Below are 21,231 nucleotides of genomic sequence, written 5' to 3' on the forward strand. Positions count from 1 at the left end.
AATTATTAGCAAGAGATTATTTCCTTGTCAAATAATCTTGTGAGTTGTGCATAGAACTGGGCACAACTTTTCATTATTTTTCTTCAAGGCATATTTATTACTCGTGTTAATTCTCTGTCTAAAGTCCCTTCACAAACACAAGGCTTTGAAACTGAAGGTTTGATTCTTTGGCCAGATACTAAATGTTTCTTTCATAACAACACACAGAGAGATAATCAACCAAAAATCACAATGAAGCTTTGAATAGTACTAAAACACTCCCCAAGGTTTTATATTACAGAAAGAAAAAAAAATGTCCACCCCAACCTACTCAGCTACACACAGTCGAAGGGGAAAGCAACTTGTCATGAAGCTCCAGTTGGTAATAAGTAATATTTAATTGAGAGATATGATTAGCATTTGCCTGCACTCCTATCAGATCTGAAGTAAATTCTTCTGGATTCAGTGCAGTTTATTTGGGAACTAGATATGAAGTAGCACGGCAGCCTTCATAAGTAAAGTAAGCCTGCAATATTAAGCATTTTGCCAAGGATATCCTGGCCTCTTCATTTTTCTCTCCTCATCTTTCCTTCCTTTTTTTATCTCTAAGCTTGAAGAAGAGTTCTGATCAACCTAAGTCCATGCACTCCTAATATAGGTATGTGTTTACGGCTTGACCCCCAAAATAAAGATATAATTTTACTGTCTTTGTACAGATATTTAAAAGATAAGGACCAGTGAGGCGCCTGTATATCTATATCCCAAGGCCATCCACTAGAGCTTTCCTCTTTAGCATAGGCAGAGGTGCCCCAATTAAAGCCCTTCATAACCCCCCTGGGCAGATGATCCTGCAGTGCCCCAGGGGCAGAAATTGTGGCGTATTCTCGGCAGCTCCTATCTCCCAGTCTCGCGCCCATCCTCCTCAAGAGAAGGCATTTCCTCTCACTTGTGGTTCTCTTGTTTGCAGCAGGCCTGGTCCCGACAAGATGCTGCCGTGCCTGGGCCTCGCCTTCCCTTTGAACATGGGGAATGTTATTAATTGCTGCCCTGGGGGGACGTTTTCGGTTGGAAACTATTTTGACTCCCTGGGGTGCCTTTGTAGTGAGACCTCCGGCTGCTAGGAGCCAAGAGGTTCCAGGAATGGCTCCCACAAATACAGGTGTGGCTGACTCACTCCCCCCCCCCAGAAAAAGGGGGTCCTTTTATGGGGGAAAGCTTCTGCCTTCAAACCTATGCTAGACTGCTACCCTCCACACAGTACTTGGAAAGAGGTGGGAGGAAAGGCAAGCAAGACACTTTTGTGTGTAGCTTTAAATCTTTCTGGGAAAGCTCTGCAGAAAAAGCTTATAATGCCATTCTAAAATGGCTCCTGTTCCATGGCAAACAGGCTAATAATTCATAGTTTGCAGTTGCAGTACCCTTAGAACTACAGAGATGACTTAAAAACCTTTATGAAATCTGTCTTTGAGTCGAGTTTCACTTCATTTGTAATAGTTAATTTCATAATAGATCCAGATAATTAAATTACTCTTCAGGATGGTTGTTTAAGAATTATATTCGGATTATGCAAGTGAGTGCTTTGAAAAGAAGCTACACCAACTATGGGGAATCTTTTCCAAATTTAAATACCGGTAAATACATTTTCATTTTCCTCAAATGGGGGAAAAAAGGAATCTAAAAAAAGAAAGTACGCTTGTTTGCTTTTATGACTTTTCCTTTTTTAAAAAAAAATGGAATCTTTATCTTTGAGGTTCTGATCAGTTAAAGAAAAATTTAAAAGAAAAACCCTGATGACATCCCATCTTATCTTTCTGCTGATTCTTCTTCTGCCATTGAATCAAAATCATACCATTCAAAATACCCTTAGAATATTTGCAATCTAGATCAGTGTTTCAATGCTCCCAGAATTCTGGGAGTTGAAGTCCATGAATCTTAAAGATACTGAGGCTGAGAAACACTGACTTAGAGGATTTTGCAACAATGATGATGCTCATTCGCTATCATGGTAGCATCCTTATAAAGTTTTCCCTACTTTATACACACCCTTCTACTTCAGTTGTCATCCTTCCAAAAGGGGCAACTACTTGAGGCATTTGTGCCATAAGATAGGTAGTTTTTAGGACTGTTCTTGCTCCCTTTGTTGTATGTATCTTCTGTCTGCCCTTGTTATCACAAGTTGTTTTTAAGCTGCATGGCGTATGAAGCTGAGACTATTTTAGTATGTACCACCCAATCCTTGGCCAGACTCCAAGACTGGAAGTAAATCATATAGAAGAAAAACAAATATGAAGAGGCATTTCAGGAGGGAAACTAAAGGCAAAGAAGAATTTGACACTCCCGTCTCACCCATTGTTTCTCTGTTGTTCCTTTGTCCCTTCCTTTTGTTCAGCACCATCTGTGTTCTACATGGATCATGCTGCCATCATATCTACATTTTTACTCTTGACTACAACTTGTAGATCGTATTTATTCACTGGTTCCTACCACTTGCATCTTTCCCTAAGATAAAGGTAAAAGGTAAAGGTTCCCCCACACATGTGTGCTAGTCGTTTCCGATTCTAGGGGCTGGTGCTCATCTCCGTTTCAAAGCCAAAGAGCCAGCACTTGTCCAAGGACGTCTCTGTGGTCATGTGGCCGGCATGACTAGACGCCAAAGGCACACGGAACGCTGTTACCTTCCCACCGTAGTGGTCCCTATTTTTCTACTTGCATTTTTATGTGCTTTCGAACTGCTAGGTTGGCAGAAGCTGGGACGAGTAACAGGCGCTCACTCTGTTACGCGGCACTTGGGATTCGACCCGCCAAACTGACGACCTTCTGATCGACAAGCTCAGCGTCCTAACCCACTGAGCCACCATGTCCTAACCCACTTAGCCACCCTAAGATAACACCGTTTCTAAAATGTGGACTAGAGGGTTGAATTGCAATCCTTTGCAGTTCCTAGCCAGTATGGATCATACTGTTTGGAGACATTGGAAATGGTTACCCAACACAGTTTGAAGAAGAGAAAATATCCTCAAAGCACATTGCCAAATTGATGGAGGAAGCTGCTCAGTACTGTCCTTGTCTGATACTAGATATCTGCTTTCAAATTACTGTCCACCTTTAATAAAATAAAATTTATTTTTCTTTCAGTGTTCATTATTGGTTGCCAATCATCTGAAAAAGAATAAAATGAACCAAAAGAGAAGCTACAAAAACCATTTCTTAAACTTGTTTGGAAATATGAAGCTCTCACCATCCTCTTTGCTTGCTTCCTGAACCTCAGCAGGTGCAGCAAAAAAGAAATTGAAGCATATGACATGGCTGCCTTACACTGTCCTCATTCACCCTTTGGCAATCCCAGCCCTGCCAGATTTTTTTTTTTAAAAAGAAGGCTGTTCAAAGCAAGTCCTAAATTACCGTAATCACTAGTTAGATCTCCTAACATATAGATTTAAAGGTACGAGCTCAATTCTTGCACTGCCCTGGCAGATTTATAAATTGCTTCTCCAAGAAGAGGAGGGATGAGACAGGAGGGAGTCAGGGAGGCATGGCTTATTTCTTTTTTTGCTATTCCATCATTCTTTCTTTGAATTCCCTGGAAATATTACTTTGGTGCAATGTCAACCGGCCATGAGCTCCCAAAGAGAGTCTTTTTGTGTTGCTCAAGGTTTGGGTAAACTTATCCATCTTTGTGTTCTTCATCAACACCATTATAATGTGCTGATCTTGTAGACATATCTCAGAAGCTACAGCTCCCAGAATTCCCCATTATTGATTATGCTAACAAGGACAGCTGGAATTGATATTTAGTGACAGCTGGAGATATACAGTTTCCTCATCTTTGTATCAGAAGGGATAGTCCAGGGCAGGGGTCTTCAAACCTGGCCCTTTTATGACCTGTGGATTTCAACTCCCAGAATTCCTCAGTTAGGCACACTGGCTGAGGAATTCTGGGAGTTGAAGTCCACAAGTCATAAAAGGGCCAAGTTTGAAGACCCCTGGTCCAGTGCTTCATTTGCAAGGATCAGATGAATTTCCCTAAATTGGAAACTTCCTGCTGAGAAAAATTAAAAACTGTTCATCTTGCTAACATTGTGGCTTTTATCAATAGCATCATAAGTGGTTTGTTGTTGTTGTTAGTTGCAAAGTCGTGTCCGACCCTTCGCAACCCCATGGACAATGTTCCTCCAGGCCTTCCTGTCCTCTACCATCTTCTGGAATCCATTTAAGCTCATGCCTACTGCTTCAGTGACTCCATCCAGCCACCTCATTCTCTGTCGTCCCCTTCTTTTATTGCCCTCAATCTTTCCCAGCATTAGGCTCTTCTCCAGTGAGTCCTTCCTTCTCATTAGGTAGCCAAAGTATTTGAGTTTCAAGTTCAGAATCTGGCCTTCTAAAGAGCAGTCAGGGTTAATCTCTTCAATTTAGCTGCTTAATTAATTTTGATTTATAATTTTAGTTGGCTCTTCAAGAGCAATTCTGAATGCTTAAATTTCTTTACTTATCTTGTTATAATCCCTACAATGATTCTGTTGGAATATAATTAAGTATCAATTATATAATAACAATAACAATAACAATAACAATAACAACAATAATAATAATAATAATAATAATAATAATAATAATAATAATAATAATAATAATAATAATAATAAAGTTGGAAGGGACCTTAGAGGTCATCTAGTCCAACCCCCTGCTCAGGCAGGAAACCCTATACCATTTCGGACAAATGGCTGTCCAGTCTCTTCTTAAAAACTTCCAGTGTTGGAGCATTCACCACTTCTGGAGGCAGGTTGTTCCACTGGTTAATTGTTCTAACTGTCAGGAAGTTTCTCCTTAGTTCTAGGTTGCTTCTCTCCTTGACTAGTTTCCATCCATTGCTTCTTGTCCTGCCTTCAGGTGCTTTGGAGAATAGCTTGACTCCTTCTTCTTTGTGGCAGCCCCTGAGATATTGGAACACTGCTGTCATATCCGCCCTCATCCTTCTCTTCATTCAACTAGACATACCCAATTCCAGCAGCCGTTCCTTATATGTTTTAGTCTCCAGTCCCCTAATCATCTTATTATACCAGAATTATACCAGAATTATGGCATATAATTAATAATAGTATATTATTATTTCTACTTTTTGATATTTAGGCAGGAGGGGCAGTCTTTATATAGTTCAGATGGCATCAACCATCCAAAGTAGGAGGCTGAGAGATAACTGAAGTTTGCAGGAGTGCAGTAATCTTTATTTTTATTTTTATTTTTTAATTCCATTTATATCCCACCCTTCTCCGAAGACTCAGGGCGGCTTACAAGCTTAGCAGTAGCCTTCATTCTACAGTATGTATATGCCTGCTTATTAGGGCTTTCATACACCCCCCAAGTGGCATTATTACAAAGTCAGCTTAATTGCCCCCAACAATCTGGGTCCTCATTTTACCTACCTCGGAAGGATGGAAGGCTGAGTCAACCTTGAGCCTGGTGGGATGCGAACCTGCACTAATTGCAGGCAGCTGGTGTTACTTAAGGAGGCATTAGCCCACTGCTCCACCAAGGCTCTTTTTATGGTGACAACTCCAAAAATGCGGATAGTAGTTATTGTATAATCAGAGATCTGATTATACAATAGAGCTGACAGTTAAGAAGAGGTGGGAAAGCATAGTTGAAAACTGAGTATGAGTGAAAATGGGATAAGTGTTTTGAGGAGGAAAAGTGACTAGCAGTGACTTTTTATGCAGAAATGGTGCTCTGCTCATGGACCTAATTATAATTTGTTGACTAAACAATTTGGCTGGATAGTTGACAGTATTCATAGCACATACTAATCCGTAACAAGCCATCCTCTTTATGGTTTAGAATGATGTGTGAATCCGGCTGTAAGCCTATGCTATAGAAATAGAAAAGAATGCCAAAATAAAAGTGCATTCAAACAACATGATCTTGTGCTCATTATTAGATTCTGCTGCTTCTGATTATATGCAGTTCATTCCCTCTTGACAGACATTCAGTTTTCCCTCCAAACGGGTTCTCCAGATGAGTTGAGAATAAAACTACCAGATTTCTCCAACACCCTTCCAAACACTGAAGAGCCAACATAATTTGAGCCTATTAGGATGGGGAAGGCATCTCAAGTTTATTGTGAGGGGTCCTCGGTGCTCTCTGAGCTTGGTTGTTTTCTTGCAGATGTTTCATTACCCAAACTAAGTAACATCATCAATGCTACTGACTGACTAGGACTGAAGATGTTACCTAGTTTGGGTAATGAAACATCTGCAAGAAAACAACCAAGCTCAGAGAGCACCGAGGACCCCTCATTTCAACCCTGGGCTATAAATATTCTCCTTTATTGGTACCTTACTTGTTTATTGTGTTTCAAGGCTTGCTCATTTTAATGTCAAAGCATAGCTACTCAGTGGTGGGATTCAAATATGTGAACAACCAATTCTCTGTATGGATGCTGCTTCCGGAAGTCTATTCTGGGCCTGGGCAACAAAAAATTAGCTACCAGTTCTGATGAAGTAGTGCGAACTGGCTGAATCCCACCACTGTAGCTACTAGAGAAATTATAGATCTTCATGGCTCCCTGGCATTTAAAGCTTATGGGTGTAGGATTAGAATATACAACACTCTTCTCTAATACAGACGTGCCAATTCTCAGACCCCTCTGGTCAGCATGGCCAGGGCTAACAATTGTGGAAACTGAAATCCATGCACTTGGAGGGCACCGAGGTTGAAAAAGACTGAGTACATGAATGTACACACACAACCAAAATGACATTCCCATGTCCTTACAAACATGTGCATGTAACTTTACACTGCTGTGTTATTACGACAATATTTTGCTATAAACAAACCGATCAATTGGCTTTTCAACTTCCTCAGCTGCCAGAGACAAAATGGAATATATGGCATCTGGAATGACTTATCTCATGTTTTACTTTTTCCATATTTCCATAAGACATTTAATTGCCAGCTTTAACATTATTAGGTTTAGTTCCATTGTATCATCATGGTGCATGTGGTTTTCCTTCATATGATGGCTTGGAAGTCTATTGTTGTCTTAAATCTTTCTAAATATTAATCATGGTGTTGTAGAGCCAGGTTACTTCATTCATATACTCCTGCCTATACAAGTATTACACTTAACAATCCAATAATTTTAGCAATCCTACTTGATCTTCATTCTTCAAGACGTGAATATAGAAAGGAATTTCTTCATTTTTTCATCAGGGGTCCTAGGCTGCCCTTGAAGGGTACCTGAAAGCTTCAACTGGTGCAGGATACAGCAATCAGGCAGCTAGTTATAAAGTGGCATAGATTATATTGCTGCTCCAAAAGCTGCATTGGCTGCCATTTTGCTTCCAGGTTCAATTCAAGGTGCTTTAAACCCCCTCATGGCATGGAATTGGGTTATCTGAGAGACTGCCTCTCCCCAGATATAGCTGCCTCTCCCATAAGGTATGATAGAGAAGGCACACTGCAGAGTCCCAAATGGGGGGTCCCAGGAGATGGGTCTTCTGTACTATGGTGCCTGCCTTATGAAATGTTCTTCTCACCCTGCCTCCTGAAATGAGGTTAGTTCCACCCTTGTTAGTATTCATGAAGTCCTCAAGACTATGCCACCAAATCCAGGGATCTCAAGGGACTGGTGAAATTCTAAGATGGGTCTATGACTGTGGTTAATTATTGTGTTTGTTGGTATTTAATTGTACGCTGTCCAGAATCCCTCTGTGACTGTTTTATATTTTTAAGAATGATTGTCCTTATATATTGACAACTTATTATAGTGTGTCACTCAGAATTGCTTTTTTGTGAGATAGGCAGCCATATAAATTTGATAAACACCAACAAACAAAAATAAAGCAAAGATTTATATCTTACTTCTTCTTCCAATATAAGATTCCTGCATGATACAGTCCAAGGGGTTGTTTGAAGAGACTCCAAAGGCCATAGACAATATAGAGATTGTGTATCTATGGTAACTGGTATATTAGTAGCTGCTAGTAAAGTCATGCTTAAAATCCTACAAGCTAGACTTCAGCAGTATGTGGATCGAGAACTACCAGAAGTACAGGCAGGATTTCGAAGAGGCAGAGGAACTAGAGATCAAATAGCCAACATACGCTGGATCATGGAGAAAGCTAGGGAGTTCCAGAAAAACATCTACTTCTGCTTCATTGACTATGCTAAAGCCTTTGATTGTGTGGATCATAACAAACTGTGGCAAGTTCTTAAAGAGATGGGAGTACCAGACCATCTTATTTGTCTCTTGAGAAACCTATATGCGGGTCAAGAAGCAACAGTGAGAACTGGACACGGAACCACTGATTGGTTCAAAATTGGGAAAGGAGTCCGGCAAGGCTGTATACTGTCACCCTGCCTATTTAACTTATATGCAGAGCACATCATGAGAAAGGCAGGGCTAGATGAATCAAAAGTTGGAATTAAGATTGCCGGAAGAAATATCAACAACCTAAGATACGCAGATGATACCACTCTAATGGCAGAAAGTGAAGAAGAACTAAAGAGCCTCTTGTTGCGGGTGAAGAAGGAGAGTGCAAAACTTGGGTTGAAACTTAACATTAAGAAAACCAAGATCATGGCATCTGGCCCTCTCAATTCCTGGCAAATAGATGGGGAAGAAATGGAGGTAGTGACAGATTTTGTTTTCCTGGGCTCCAAGATCACTGCAGATGGGGACTGTAGCCAAGAAATTAAAAGACGCTTGCTCCTGGGGAGGAAAGCCATGGCAAATCTAGATAGCACACTAAAAAGCAGAGACATCACCCTGTCAACAAAAGTGCGTATAGTCAAGGCTATGGTCTTCCCAGTTGCAATGTATGGCAGTGAAAGTTGGACCATAAGAAAGGCTGAGCGCCAAAGAATTGAGGCCTTTGAACTATGGTGCTGGAGAAGACTCCTGCGAGTCCCTTGGACTGCAAGGCGATCAAACCGGTCAGTCCTAGAGGAGATCAATCCTGACTGCTCTTTAGAAGGCCAGATCCTGAAGCTAAAACTCAAATACTTTGGCCACCTAATGAGAAGGAAGGACTCACTGGAGAAGAGCCTAATGCTGGGAAAGATTGAGGGCAATAGAAGAATGGGACGACAGAGAATGAGGTGGCTGGATGGAGTCACTGAAGCAGTAGGCGTGAGCTTAAATGGACTCCAGAAGATGGTAGAAGACAGGAAGGCCTGGAGGAACGTTGTCCATAGGGTCGCGATGGGTCGGACACGACTTCGCAGCTAACAACAACAACATATTAGTAGCACATATATTAGTAGCTTTATAGCACCTTCACTAGTTCTGATCCATTTGTGTATTTGTGGTGCTGGTTTTAATAACTGGTTTAGGACCAAATGTCACAAGTACATCCTTGGTTTATATATTCTGCTATCTGGTTCGAAGCAGAATGTGACTGAGAATAGAGCCTTCGTTACTTTGACATTTTTGAATTGGGAATTAGAATCTCCCTTGCTGGAGAATCTTTTCGTAATCTCTCTGTTCTAAATTTGAATGTAAGATGAACAAGAATGATTAATTTGGATTTCAGACTGTAAAATCCATCAGCATTAGTACATAACTAATATAGGTAATACTTGTTCTCTTTACAAATATTATTCTCTTTCGCAGCATTTGGAAAGCAGGTTCATGGACTGCTATGCTGCAAAATAAAGACACAAGATCTTTGGAAGATGAAGATGAACAGAAAAAAATCACAACATTGAAGTTCCTTAGGGCTTTGTGTATTTTAGTGTATTCCTTAGTGTACTCCTTAGCGCAGTGTATTTTGCCACCAACATTATTAGTAACCTAAATGCCCAGTTTGATGCTTTATTTAGAAACAAGTTTCTCTATGTGGGAATGACACCAAATTCTTCCTATGAAAGTACTCAAGATTGTATCTCAATATTATACACTCAGTGTTTTCCATGACATACAGAGTTGGCTCCTTCTTAAGTATACCCAGAAACTTCAAGTTGTGGTAGAAAGAAGCATTTTATTAAAGTGATATTCAGAATCATGTTGCAAGAAAAATCTGTGAATGGACCGAATTAAACAGAACAGTTGAAATTCGGAGGAAATTTCATAACAGATGTAGCTATCCTAAACCCTAATATCATTTGGACCCTATTTAAAGTGAGGAACTCTAATCATTGGCCATGCCTGCTGGGAGTTGTAGTTCAACAAATATCTACAATATCATAGATTTTCCACTTCTGACTCAATCCAATTAGTAAGCAATTGTTCAAATGTAGCAATGACATTTCTACAACTTCTTTTGAATGCAGTTATTATCCAGTGCTTGCCCACATTCTAATGGAGACAGTAGCTTTTTGGTAATTTCAAGTACTAAATTCCAACACATTTTCCTCAGTACCCAGAAAGAGAGATTTGATGAAAAGATAGACTAAGCTCAAGTTGACCGGGAACAACTTTTTGCCTGGGATAAGGTCCAGATTGTGCAACTTTTCACTGGCTATCCTGTTTGCATTCAACAAGAAATTTAGAAAAGAGAGGAGAAAGATGGCACTTGAATTTCAAATTCATACACAGGGTGTGAAATTCCAAAGATGGAATGTTGAAGAGAATGGGAAACTCAGTGAACATCTACATCTCACTGAACATCTACTGACTTGAATTTCTGCTTGCACAAGTTCAGCAGCAGAGAGTAAAGAACAAAGCTGAGATAACTAGAGTGATGGCTATTTATTGCTTCAATTAATATTACAACATAACACATAAAATAGCTGAACTAGGAAGGAAAAAGAGCATTATAGGGTCACTAAGACGAGCTTGCTCTTCAGGAGTAGTTTGCTACTTCTTCCTAAGGATATGGTTTTTTCACTTCCCAAGTCATAGGTACATTCCTAAGATATCCTAAATTTAATAGCCTTTTATTCAAGCAATCAAACCTGGGTTAAAGATTAATTAATCTTGATTTAATTAATTTTGGTAAATTAAAAGAGCCATGGTGGTGCAGTTGTTAGAATGCAGTACTGCAGGCTACTTCTGCTGACTGCTGGCTGCCAGCAGTTCAGCACTTTGATTCTCACCAGTTCAAGGTTGACACAGCCTTCCATCCTTCCGAGGTTGGTAAAATGAGGATTCAGATTGTTGGGGGCAATATGCTGACTCTGTAAACCGCTTAGAGAGGGCAGTAAAGCACTATGAAGTGGTATATAAGTCTAGGTGCTATTGTTATTGCTAATACTATACAAAAAGTAAGATGAAGGCATGAATGATGCTATGAACCTGTCCTTAGATGAATATGTTGATTTACTTTTATATTGCCAACTTTGTCTCATGGCCATGTGACTATTGAAAAAGAATTATAATCTAAAGTGGGTGGGTAGCTCGACTGGGCTAAAATCAGCCGTAGCAGAATAAAATACTCAGTGACTGTACATAAATCTATTTAAAAAGTAACTATTTATCAATTTCTAAAGGATTCCTCTTCTCTTAAGCTACAGTTCCAATAGATAATAGAGATATTGCTTTATTATATCCACATTGGAAGAGTTTTAATCCTGGCCATAAAACTAGTGTAACTAAACTCACTTAATTTACTTTTAGATAGAAATACCCTATCTACTTTGCACAAAAATATTTGCAGGGGTAGTTTGCAAAACCAGATTTTGCCTAGTGTGTTGTGTGAATCCAATTTATATTGCTAATGCATGGTTTAATGTGTTTTGCAAGTCAGAAAATCAATCTGAATAAACTCTGGTTAAGTTAAATATGAGTGCAAATGCAACCATGATCAAAATATTTCTAAGCACTGATGTGGGAGATCTAGTTATTTTTACTATTCTATATTAAATATCTTCTGAGTACAATTCATTTGCAGGATAGTCCATTTGCCTTTTAGAGAATTTGCAGGAGGCCTGATGCTTCTGTAAAGAGCAAAGGAAAAGTTTTAAAGGAATTGTTATTCAGAAATTAAAAAGTTGGAGCAACTCTTTATTTATGGATGCATTTTGGAGACTATTTTACAGTATAAGGTTGATTCCCATAAAGAACTGCCAATGGCGCCACCACATGCTGAAACTGAATTATTGTCTCCTAGAGGGATGTTCTTAGAAGAGTTACAATGTGATTAAACACTCTTTTGAGTTTAGCTAGAGTTCTAAGTAACTACATAGAGAAGTCAATGTCATTTTCTTGGCAAACATTTAGAAGTGGTTTGTCCAGATTTTTTTTAACTCCCAGATCTAGGCTACAATTCTTGTATGCATTTTTAGCAGACTTTTAGATTTACACTAAGCTTGCTCATGAAAAGTGATAGATCAAATGAAATCAATTAAAATTTGCAGAGCTTTCCAGTTGGAAAAAAAATGTCCTGCCCAAGACATTGTACTTTTAACACCCACACATGATCTTTGAGCTTCCATAACCAGAATAAGCTTTTCAGTAGATTCTTTGAATCTGCTGCTTTTTTGGAGTAGGGCTTGATTTTCAGTCAGTATGCCAAAGATGGGAGTTGTAGTCAAAAATCCCTGAAAAGCTCCTGAATGTAGAAGTTTATCATATGTGATCTGGCAATCTCAATAGAACTATGACTAGTAAGGATCAAATTTTCCAGGATATATTAATAAGTGCAAGAATGCACATGTTAACAAACCACAAAAGCAAAGATGTGTCAAGACAGAATTTCAAAGAGAGGGAGGTACTTAAGCTTTTTCTTCACTATTTCTCTACTCCAAAGTTTCTCAAAGCCTTTTGCCTCACAAGGTATTAAATACACGTTCACCTTTCTTCCTAACATAGCATAATTCTAAATTCATAATTCTACAATTGAAAAGGACCTTTGGTGCTCCGTTTATATTCTTGTCCTCATGCCTGAAAGATGGAGCCTTCCTCACAGAGTTCATATGTACAGTATGCATTCCAGCTTTGAGATGAGAGACTGGCTGTGTTGACCTTGTGGCTAAGATTGCTGTGTCAAACCCAGGGCTAGTTCAGCACCAGACAAATAGAGCATTTTGTCGCTGGCCTTAAAAGGGGTGCTGATTTGCAGCATAGCTTTCAGTCATACAAAGTCAAAGTAGGCTGTACTGGGAAAAAGGGGAAGCACCATCAACAGTTGCTGCTACTGCTGCTGTAGCTCAAAGATTTGTAAAGTAATTACACAAAGGTGTAAGCAAAGTTTTATGTAAGTAAATTACTTCTGTAAGTAATCAGGAGCCTGCTCAGGAAACCTCTGTCTCTAGGGCTGATCTTGGGCAAACTGAAGGAAAACATTTTCTGCAAGGCCTTGAAGACAAAGGAGATTTGGATGAGTTATGGTGTGGACTGGATCCCTTAAGAGCATTTTTAACAGTAGTACCATGTAATGCTGCTGTGACGAGATCCAAATTAGACCACCCTTATATCACTTTGTTGGATTCCAAAGTGTGTTCTGTAGAAATCAGTTGTTCGCATGTACTGTGCAAATATAATGTCATGGACTAGAAAAGATGCACTTTAAAGGGAAAAGTCTCCCAGCCACGGAAGGTATTATATATAGGAAAGAATATTTTGGAGCACAGGGCTGACCTCAGTTATTTAACAAGATTGCGTATGGAGCCACTAGGTTGACTAGTATAAGAACTTACTTTGACTTTATCAATTCTATTCTTTCAGTCTCCCACAAGGCTTCATGGCTGGAGCCAAAGATTTTCACTAATTCAGTTTTTTGCAGAAGGACTCTGTATATAGAACTTTGGGCACTGGAGCCAATGTTTTGGCTATGTGTAGCTTACCACATTAGATATCTTGTACTGTAGGTCAAATCCTCAATTATCGAGAAATCTTTCCCTCTTAAGTATGTTTTTCCCCCAGCTTGGTGTAAAGAAGAAACACATTCAAATAGCAATCAGAAAGCCAAAGTCTGGGAGATAAGACAATTGTATTACCTCCTGAGTTTTATTGGAATCCAGTTTTCTCCTCTTAAAGGAGAAAAACTGGCTTGGCAGGAGACACCAGATGTGAGTGTTCTCCCACAAAGTCAGAAATGCAGCAAGACCCAAAGGCAAGGGTTCCACCAACTCTGTGCCCTGACCTTTAGGCAGTGCTGTTTACAATAACAGATTATTTAGTGCTGTGTTTTTAAAACTTAGCAAATGTTTAGGTGTATGGACCAACTCTCAGAATGCTGACTGGGAAATTCTGGGAAGTTGAAGACTGCACATCTTAAAGTTGCCAAATTTGAAAAACATTGACATAGTGTGAAGAAACAGACATGAACTCTCTTTGTCAGGTATCCCACAAAAACTTTTCCACAGATTTCCGGACAGCCTTTCCCAATTTTTTTTTTTTTTGCATTGTCTCTTGGTATGATTTCTTAAAACAAAGCCAAATTCTTTCATCCCTTTCTTCAGTGCAGGGAACTTTAGCTAAACCTTCTCTGCCTAAATATGCCAAGTCTCTTTCATAAGCGGGTCACTGTCTGATTTCAAAGCGAAAGCGCCGCTTTGAGAAAACAGCCACGAAGCCTGCAGGAAAGCAAGTATTGCCCAGTTTTGCTACATATAGACGTTCAGCTACAGATAGACGAGCCGATAACTTTCCAAAGAACAGAATAGACATGGCTAGGGCGTGTGGAAGCGAAATATCAAACGGTTCTTCTCTACCCCGGACATTCCCCATCCCCACCCACGACCCCTTCAGTTTCCAAGCCCCGGGGGACAAACTGGATATTGAATCTCCCCGAGTCTGCAAACCCCCCCCCCCCAATGATCACAGTCCCTTGATTTGAGAACTATGGAAGAGAGATGGGATCTCCGTCGTAGTTTGCCCTAATTACTCAAGATAAATATACTCTTAAACAACCAGAATCTGCTCTGCAAACCAGCTCTGTTTCCGCTGATCCGTAGCAATCAAGAAGCAACGCAAGCAGAACATCACAGTATAAACAGCCTTTGCTGAGGACCACAAGGAGAGACAGACACAGACACACACACGCACGCAGGCAGAGGTTACGGTTAGAGTCGCCCTCGGATTTCGCGGCAAGCAGGCAGCTCTGCCCCTCCACCCGCCTCCCCCTCCCCATCCCGGGAGAAGCAAAGCAAAGCGCCTGACAGGTCGGTGCTTACAGGTAGGCAGTTAAGGGGCTGAGGCCGGCGGGCACGGAGGAGAGCGCTAGTTCGGAGCAGTCGGCGGAGAGCGCGATGCCGTCCTCCTCGCAGTGGCAGAGCGGCGGGCAGAGGATCGCGACTCCCGGAGGCTGCGCCGATGCCAGAGTGCCGGAGAGCGACAGGACGAGCCAGCAAGGCAAGAGGCTGTCCAGCCGGGCGGCGAGCTGACCTCCCGCAGCCAGCATGCTGGGCGCCGCTGGGCCGTCTCCCTCTGCCCGAGCGGTGCGCAGGAAGGCTCCAGCTGCTACGGCCGGCTGCACCTTCCGAAGCGCCTGTGCTCGTCTTCCTCGGCGCCGCCGGGAAGGGGAGGCATGGCTGGATGGTCGCGGTTATTGGGTTTCACACGGGCTGGGCTGGGCTGGGCTGGGAGGTAAAGACTCGCGGGGAGGAGTTAAGAGACCGGGCGCCTCGATCCCTCTGCCTCCCCTGGCGCAGGCATCTCATTCAAAGAGAAGAGCGGAGAAAAGACCTGCCTGGATTTGCAGCAATTGATTTGCACCCACACTCATGAAAAGACGGGAAGAGAGAGAGAGAGAGAATGAAAGGATAAGGGGGGCGGGGGGGGGAGAGAGAGGTTGAATGAATGAACGACTCTTTCTGAGGAAAGTATATAGCGTCTGTTCTAAGCACCTCAAGACGTTTTGGAAGTCAGTTCTTGCCAGCCCCAACTACCACGGCCAATTAAAAGGGACTGAAAGAGAGTTAGTTGTAGTTGCCTATCCCTGTCTAGCGTTGTCCTAGAGGCCCATTCTGTTACAAGGATTTTTGGTCCCATGCCCTTTTCCTCCTGTCTACTACTCCACAGAGGTGGTGTTTGTCACCTCGGAGAGAATGCTAGTTTGTAAAAGCATGTGCTGCTCCAGAAGGAGCTTCCCTTTGCACACCCAGGTCTCTCTGTTAACTTCAAGTAAATGTAGACTGCTACAGTGCTGGGTCAGAGTTTCTCTTATTACTCTTTTTCTTCCTATCTGTTCTCATTCCCAAAAAAATGAAACTCTGGAGAACAGCAGGCTTATTCCATGGGTAAAATGGGGTGTTCATGCATTTCTTTAATGAGGTAGCCATGGGTTATGGGTGAATGTCCTATTTTTATGTGCAATCCTCTGTCCAATGGTTTGCAGTCTTCTTGGCTCTCTACACTCCCATTAAATCCCCAGAAAACTCTTTCCCCTGGACTTCTGCAGTAACTATGTTTTTGTTACCATTAAGGGTGAGTTATATTCTTACATGACCGTTAGAGAATTTTTCCATTAAGATTTTTGGTGGAAACTGTCAAAAGGCCCCCTACGATGAGCCATATATTGCTCCATTGACCCATTGAATCAATCCTAATTTTACTGGTGCAGTTTAATGTAAAGATTCCTAGACAGTTAATTTAGACCTCCAGGGAAGAGACAATCCAGTGACAGGTGTGCCTGGAAAATGTGATTTAAAAGCATAATGAGACTTGAAGAGATATATTATGCAGAGATTCAGATTATATGACAAAAATTAATGCAGCCTCTTTAAATAGAAATAAAAACAAACACATAATGGCTGGAAAAGTTCAGTCAGCAAAGTAACAAAGGGACCCAGCCAAGAGATTTATTTCAATGCATTTCACAGAAGCTACTTCCAGTGCTTCACTTTTTTATTCTATATATTCTTTTTTCTTCATATATTGAGTTGTTGCTGAAATAAACACCTGCAACTTTGCTTACCCAGATTTAAACCTGTTTAGTATCACAGAACTGTATAATCATTGAACTGGAAGGAGCATTTGAACCTGTGCAGCCTGTTCTCACATATCTGAGGGAACACCTACTGCCGGCATCAAGTTCCCTTCGTCCTGTGCGCTCCCACTTGGAGGGCCTTCTCAGGGTGCCGCCTGTAAAAGACTGCCGGCGGATAACACCCAGGGGGGGGGCCTTCTCAGTGGGTGCGCCTGCCCTGTGGAACCAGCTGCCCGCGGAGCTTAGGACTGCCCCCGACCTTTGGTCATTCTGCTGGGACCTGAAGACCTGGCTCTTTGAGCTTTCCAGCCTAGGCTGAGAGTTATTTTTTTCCCCTCAGGGATCAAATTTAATTATTTTAACTGTTTTTAACTCTTGTATTGTATTGATGTTTTTAAATACTTTGTAAACCACCCTGAGTCCTACAGGAAAAGGGCGGTATATAAATTCAATAAACTTAAACTTAACTATTTCTTTCTGACTAGTAGTAAAGCATGTAAACAGATTCAATCCAATGTGCCTATCCCTACCACAAATGTGCAGTGCTTTATACAGGCCCCCAGAGATGTTTGAATTGGTTTTGCCTTTGTGCCCTCACATGTGCAAGTTACTAGGCCTTATGTAGGGCTATTATAATGGCTGGATTTTGCAAGAATGAAGGATTTGCTGGACTGACTCAGAAGTGGCTCACTCTTGTTCTTGCTTATTGTTTTCCAGACAGGCAGCTTTAGTCTGCTGAAGTAAGACCATCAAAGAGCCTTGTCCTTATAGTCACTTGTCTTTTTGCAGGCAATGTGGTTTTCTGTACCTGTCACATTTGCATTTGTGCCGCAAAACTGCAATTCCTCTCACTCAAGACAGAATTCTGGGCATGAGTAACACCTGATCCATTGCATATCTACAATCATGAACCCCTACTGGCTGATGCCTGAAGAATGCAGATTATGAAGATTATGCCATCAAGTCAATTAGAACCACATAGGTTGGTTTTCTCCAGAATAAAAGTCAGATTAAGGAAAAGTGAAATAAAGGAACTTTATTTTGGACAAATTCTCCAAAGGAGATTCCAACAGAATCAAACTTATTTACTTAGCCAACTATTATTTAGACAGAATTCTCATAGTTTGAGATATAGAATCAGTTAGAGACAACCAGATTCCCCACTTAAATTGGTTTTATTCTCATGCATGAGCATAAAGATAGTGACAGCAGACAAAACGGTGCTAGTGCTAAAGAAAGCCTAGGGTGTCATTTATTCATTGGATTTATTTATTCATTTATTTTACTTGTAGAGGGTCAAATCCTGTAGTTCTCAGACCCTGCTTTTTAACCTGACAATCAAAGTAGTTTACCACAGTAAAATTTATCCATTAAAATAAAAATAGCATTAATAAAATTAAACTCCTAATAAAACAAAATTACAATAAATCAATTATTGTAACACAAGTTCAGTGAAAAAGTTTATTTCTACTAACAGGAAGCTGAGGGTTAGTACGCTAATACATCCTTCAAAATAATGTTACCGTTTTACAGTAGTTTTTAGCTCTAGAACATCCTCCCCCAGCCTGGCAACCTCCAGATAGCCTGGAAGTTCCATGTTGGAGAAGGCTACATTAGTAGGAGCCCTCTGTTCATTTGAGCTAGATCAAGCATACTTAGTAGCTTTTATAATAATTTTGCTACTTGGATTTTCATGACTACATTAAGATACCATAGCTAATTGTTCCTTGAGAGTGAGCCTATAACTGGTGATTTATAGGGAACCATAATAAAAAGTATGGAAAACCTATCTGCAATCATTTTTTTTGGGGGGGAGGGGCGGAAGGGGACAACCATTGCAGGATGTAATGAATAGTTTATAGGTTAACTTGATTTTGAACCCAGACAATTGTGATTGATAGAATAAACTATCATTAAGCAAATCTTAATGATATATCAAGTCAATATATCAAGTCATTCTATGTTTCTTGGTATTTTCTGTGAAGAAAAAAGGATAGAGGATAGAAAATGTGCCCTACATTGTTGGACAGTCATTAAAAAAGTGATTTATTCAACTTTGGAGCAATACTGCAATGGTTGCCCCCCCCCCCAAAAAAAGGCCACATTATGCCTTAGCACAAAGATTGAATCCGGTTACAGATAGGTTTTTCCACATTTTTATTATGGTTCCCTGTAAATTGCCAGTCACAGGCTCCCTATATGCATAATCATCGTCTGTAGAAGAATTAGCCATTCATACAATGTATCTAGACTACCTTTGTTTCCAGCCAATATGTTTCTCATAATGGCTTTCAAAAAGAATATATCAAATCACAATAGGCAATAAAGCATGCACAGACATGGATGAATGCTAAAGCAAACAGAACTAGGAAGTAGCATTTCAAATCTCCTTTAAGTTTGCCATAGATATAATTATTGAAAGCAAGTAATATTCCTTACTTTACATTACAAAATATGGAATGGGCTAAATCCTTTCTTAATTTAATGGGATGGAAAAAGAAAATCAAAGTACCATGAAAACTTTAGAAATGCACTGATTAACTTTGCATGGGCTCAAAGTAGGAAAATTTGCAACCGGCTTAAATAAAAGAAATCAGATGGAGAAATTAACAAAGCTATTTGGGAAGGAAGTATTCATTGAGCAATTAAGATTACAGTGAATATGGCTGAAAGTGGACTATTGGAATACAAATGGTGACTATGTCAAGCCTGACAAAAAAGTATTTAAAGGCTAGACATTTCTCTTTGAAAACAGTCCTGTTTTCTTTAGGAAAATGAAGACTGTAGGATTTCATGTGCCTGCTGTGAACCTGGAAAGACATGATCTATATTCTTGAGCTAAGCAATCTAATCATTATATTTTGAACCGTGCTTTCCAAGTGGCCTTTAATGGAAGCTACTTATACAATGTGGTAGGGTGTTACCTGAGTGCTTATAACTGTGCACTATCCAGGAGGGCTACAACTTGTGTATAGAATTCAGTTGGTGCTTTGTATCACAAAAGTATATTGATCAAGCTGCATGTAATAGCGCCCCTAGACTGTGAACCCAATTCACAAGAGAGAACATATGTAGGCAACTTGCAACTCTAGAAGCGAGTACAGAGAAATTTAAATGCTGCATACAATAAAAGCTCTCAGTTCTTCTTCCGGCTTAAGAAAGGAAGCGGGTATCAGAAAGGCAAGAGAAAGGGGAATAGATATCTCTGTCCACTTAGGCTCCATCTGGGGTTTACTTCAGACCCGCAATGTGCTGCTCTCCACTGACTCTCTCCTCAGTAGGGAGAAAAAAAGGCCATCCCATCTTCCTTGTCACAACTCACTAACAGTATTCATAGTGAGATACTCACTATAGACAGTTCATTGACTATGTTCTGACCTTTTACCCATTTTAAAGGATTAACCTCTTTGCTGCTGAAACATTTAATCTTCTTCCTGAGCACCTCTATGCCCTTGTCTCCCGAGACATCAGTTAACTAGCCACAGTGAGGTTTTTATAAGTATAACTTCTTGTTTTGTTCTTCCCTTGAGCAACTTAGAGAACGTGGGAGTATTGCATCTTCCCTTCGCACCATTGTTTTGGTTCCATGCTGATATAAAGAAAGGCTGCCAGTGATGTTAGGAGGGGTCTTCACATACAGTCAAACAAGTCAAGATGGTCGCCATGAGAGAGCAATCAAAGTTCCATCTTTTTTATGTACAACTCTCTCAGGAGGAAAGAGAGAAATACTTTGATGGTCTGTACAAATACTTGCCAATATGTTTGAGTTGTGACCCCATTCAGGAATTTGAGTATTGGTAATGTTCTTTTTCAGACCTGCTGTCTTCAGCTATCTTCTTTGATTATGGCCAAGTCATGAACATTTTGAATGTTCCTCCCTAAGCATAAACTATGCTGCCGCCTCCTCCTCCTCCTCCTCCTCCTCCTCCTCCTCCTCCTGATATTTCTGACTCCTACTTTTTATCTTGGGCACTTGTCATAAATACTTTGGCATTCTTGTGGCTTGGCTGGATGCTCTGAGTTCTATGTGTCTCAGACACCACAGGGGGAAAGCACTAGTGTCTTTTTCTTCTTGTTTTATGAATTGTGCAGAAGAGATAAGCAGAAGAGAGAGAGAGGATGAGAACCAGAGGTTTTGATCTTTGTGTGCTTGCACTGTTGGTGGCTTGGAGGAAACCACTGGAGACTCATTAGCAGGACCAAAGTGGGATGGAAAACATCATTGACCCACTGCTCCCAGCAGGGCCATCCAGGGTTGAAATGCCATAGGCAATCTCAGCCCATGATTCTTGGAGGTGTTCCAAGATATAAATACAAGCCCATGTCAGTGTGAGAACATAGTAGGTACAAACATAGTCCAAGATGGTTTGAAAGATCATGGGTGAGAGAGGCCTAGACCATACATTTTCCTCTCCCACCCTCAGTTGTATTTCCTTCCAAAGTT

At 40.7% G+C, this 21,231-nt stretch overlaps 1 protein-coding gene across 1 annotated transcript in view; it reads right to left on the reverse strand.

Moving 5' to 3' along the window:
* LGR6 (leucine rich repeat containing G protein-coupled receptor 6) overlaps positions 1-15,260 on the reverse strand; it is a gene marked incomplete at its 5' end in the record, with an annotated part of 135,945 nt that extends 120,685 nt beyond the window's left edge. Inside the window, one exon of the mRNA XM_081322180.1 lies at positions 15,034-15,260. Coding sequence (XP_081178306.1) covers positions 15,034-15,260 — 227 coding nt within the window. The remainder of the gene's footprint in view (positions 1-15,033) is intronic.
* Positions 15,261-21,231: the final 5,971 nt, after the last annotated feature.

The sequence above is a fragment of the Vipera berus genome (genome assembly GCF_964194415.1).
Source record: "Vipera berus genome assembly, chromosome: 3".
NCBI classification, from domain to species: Eukaryota; Metazoa; Chordata; class Lepidosauria; order Squamata; family Viperidae; genus Vipera; species Vipera berus.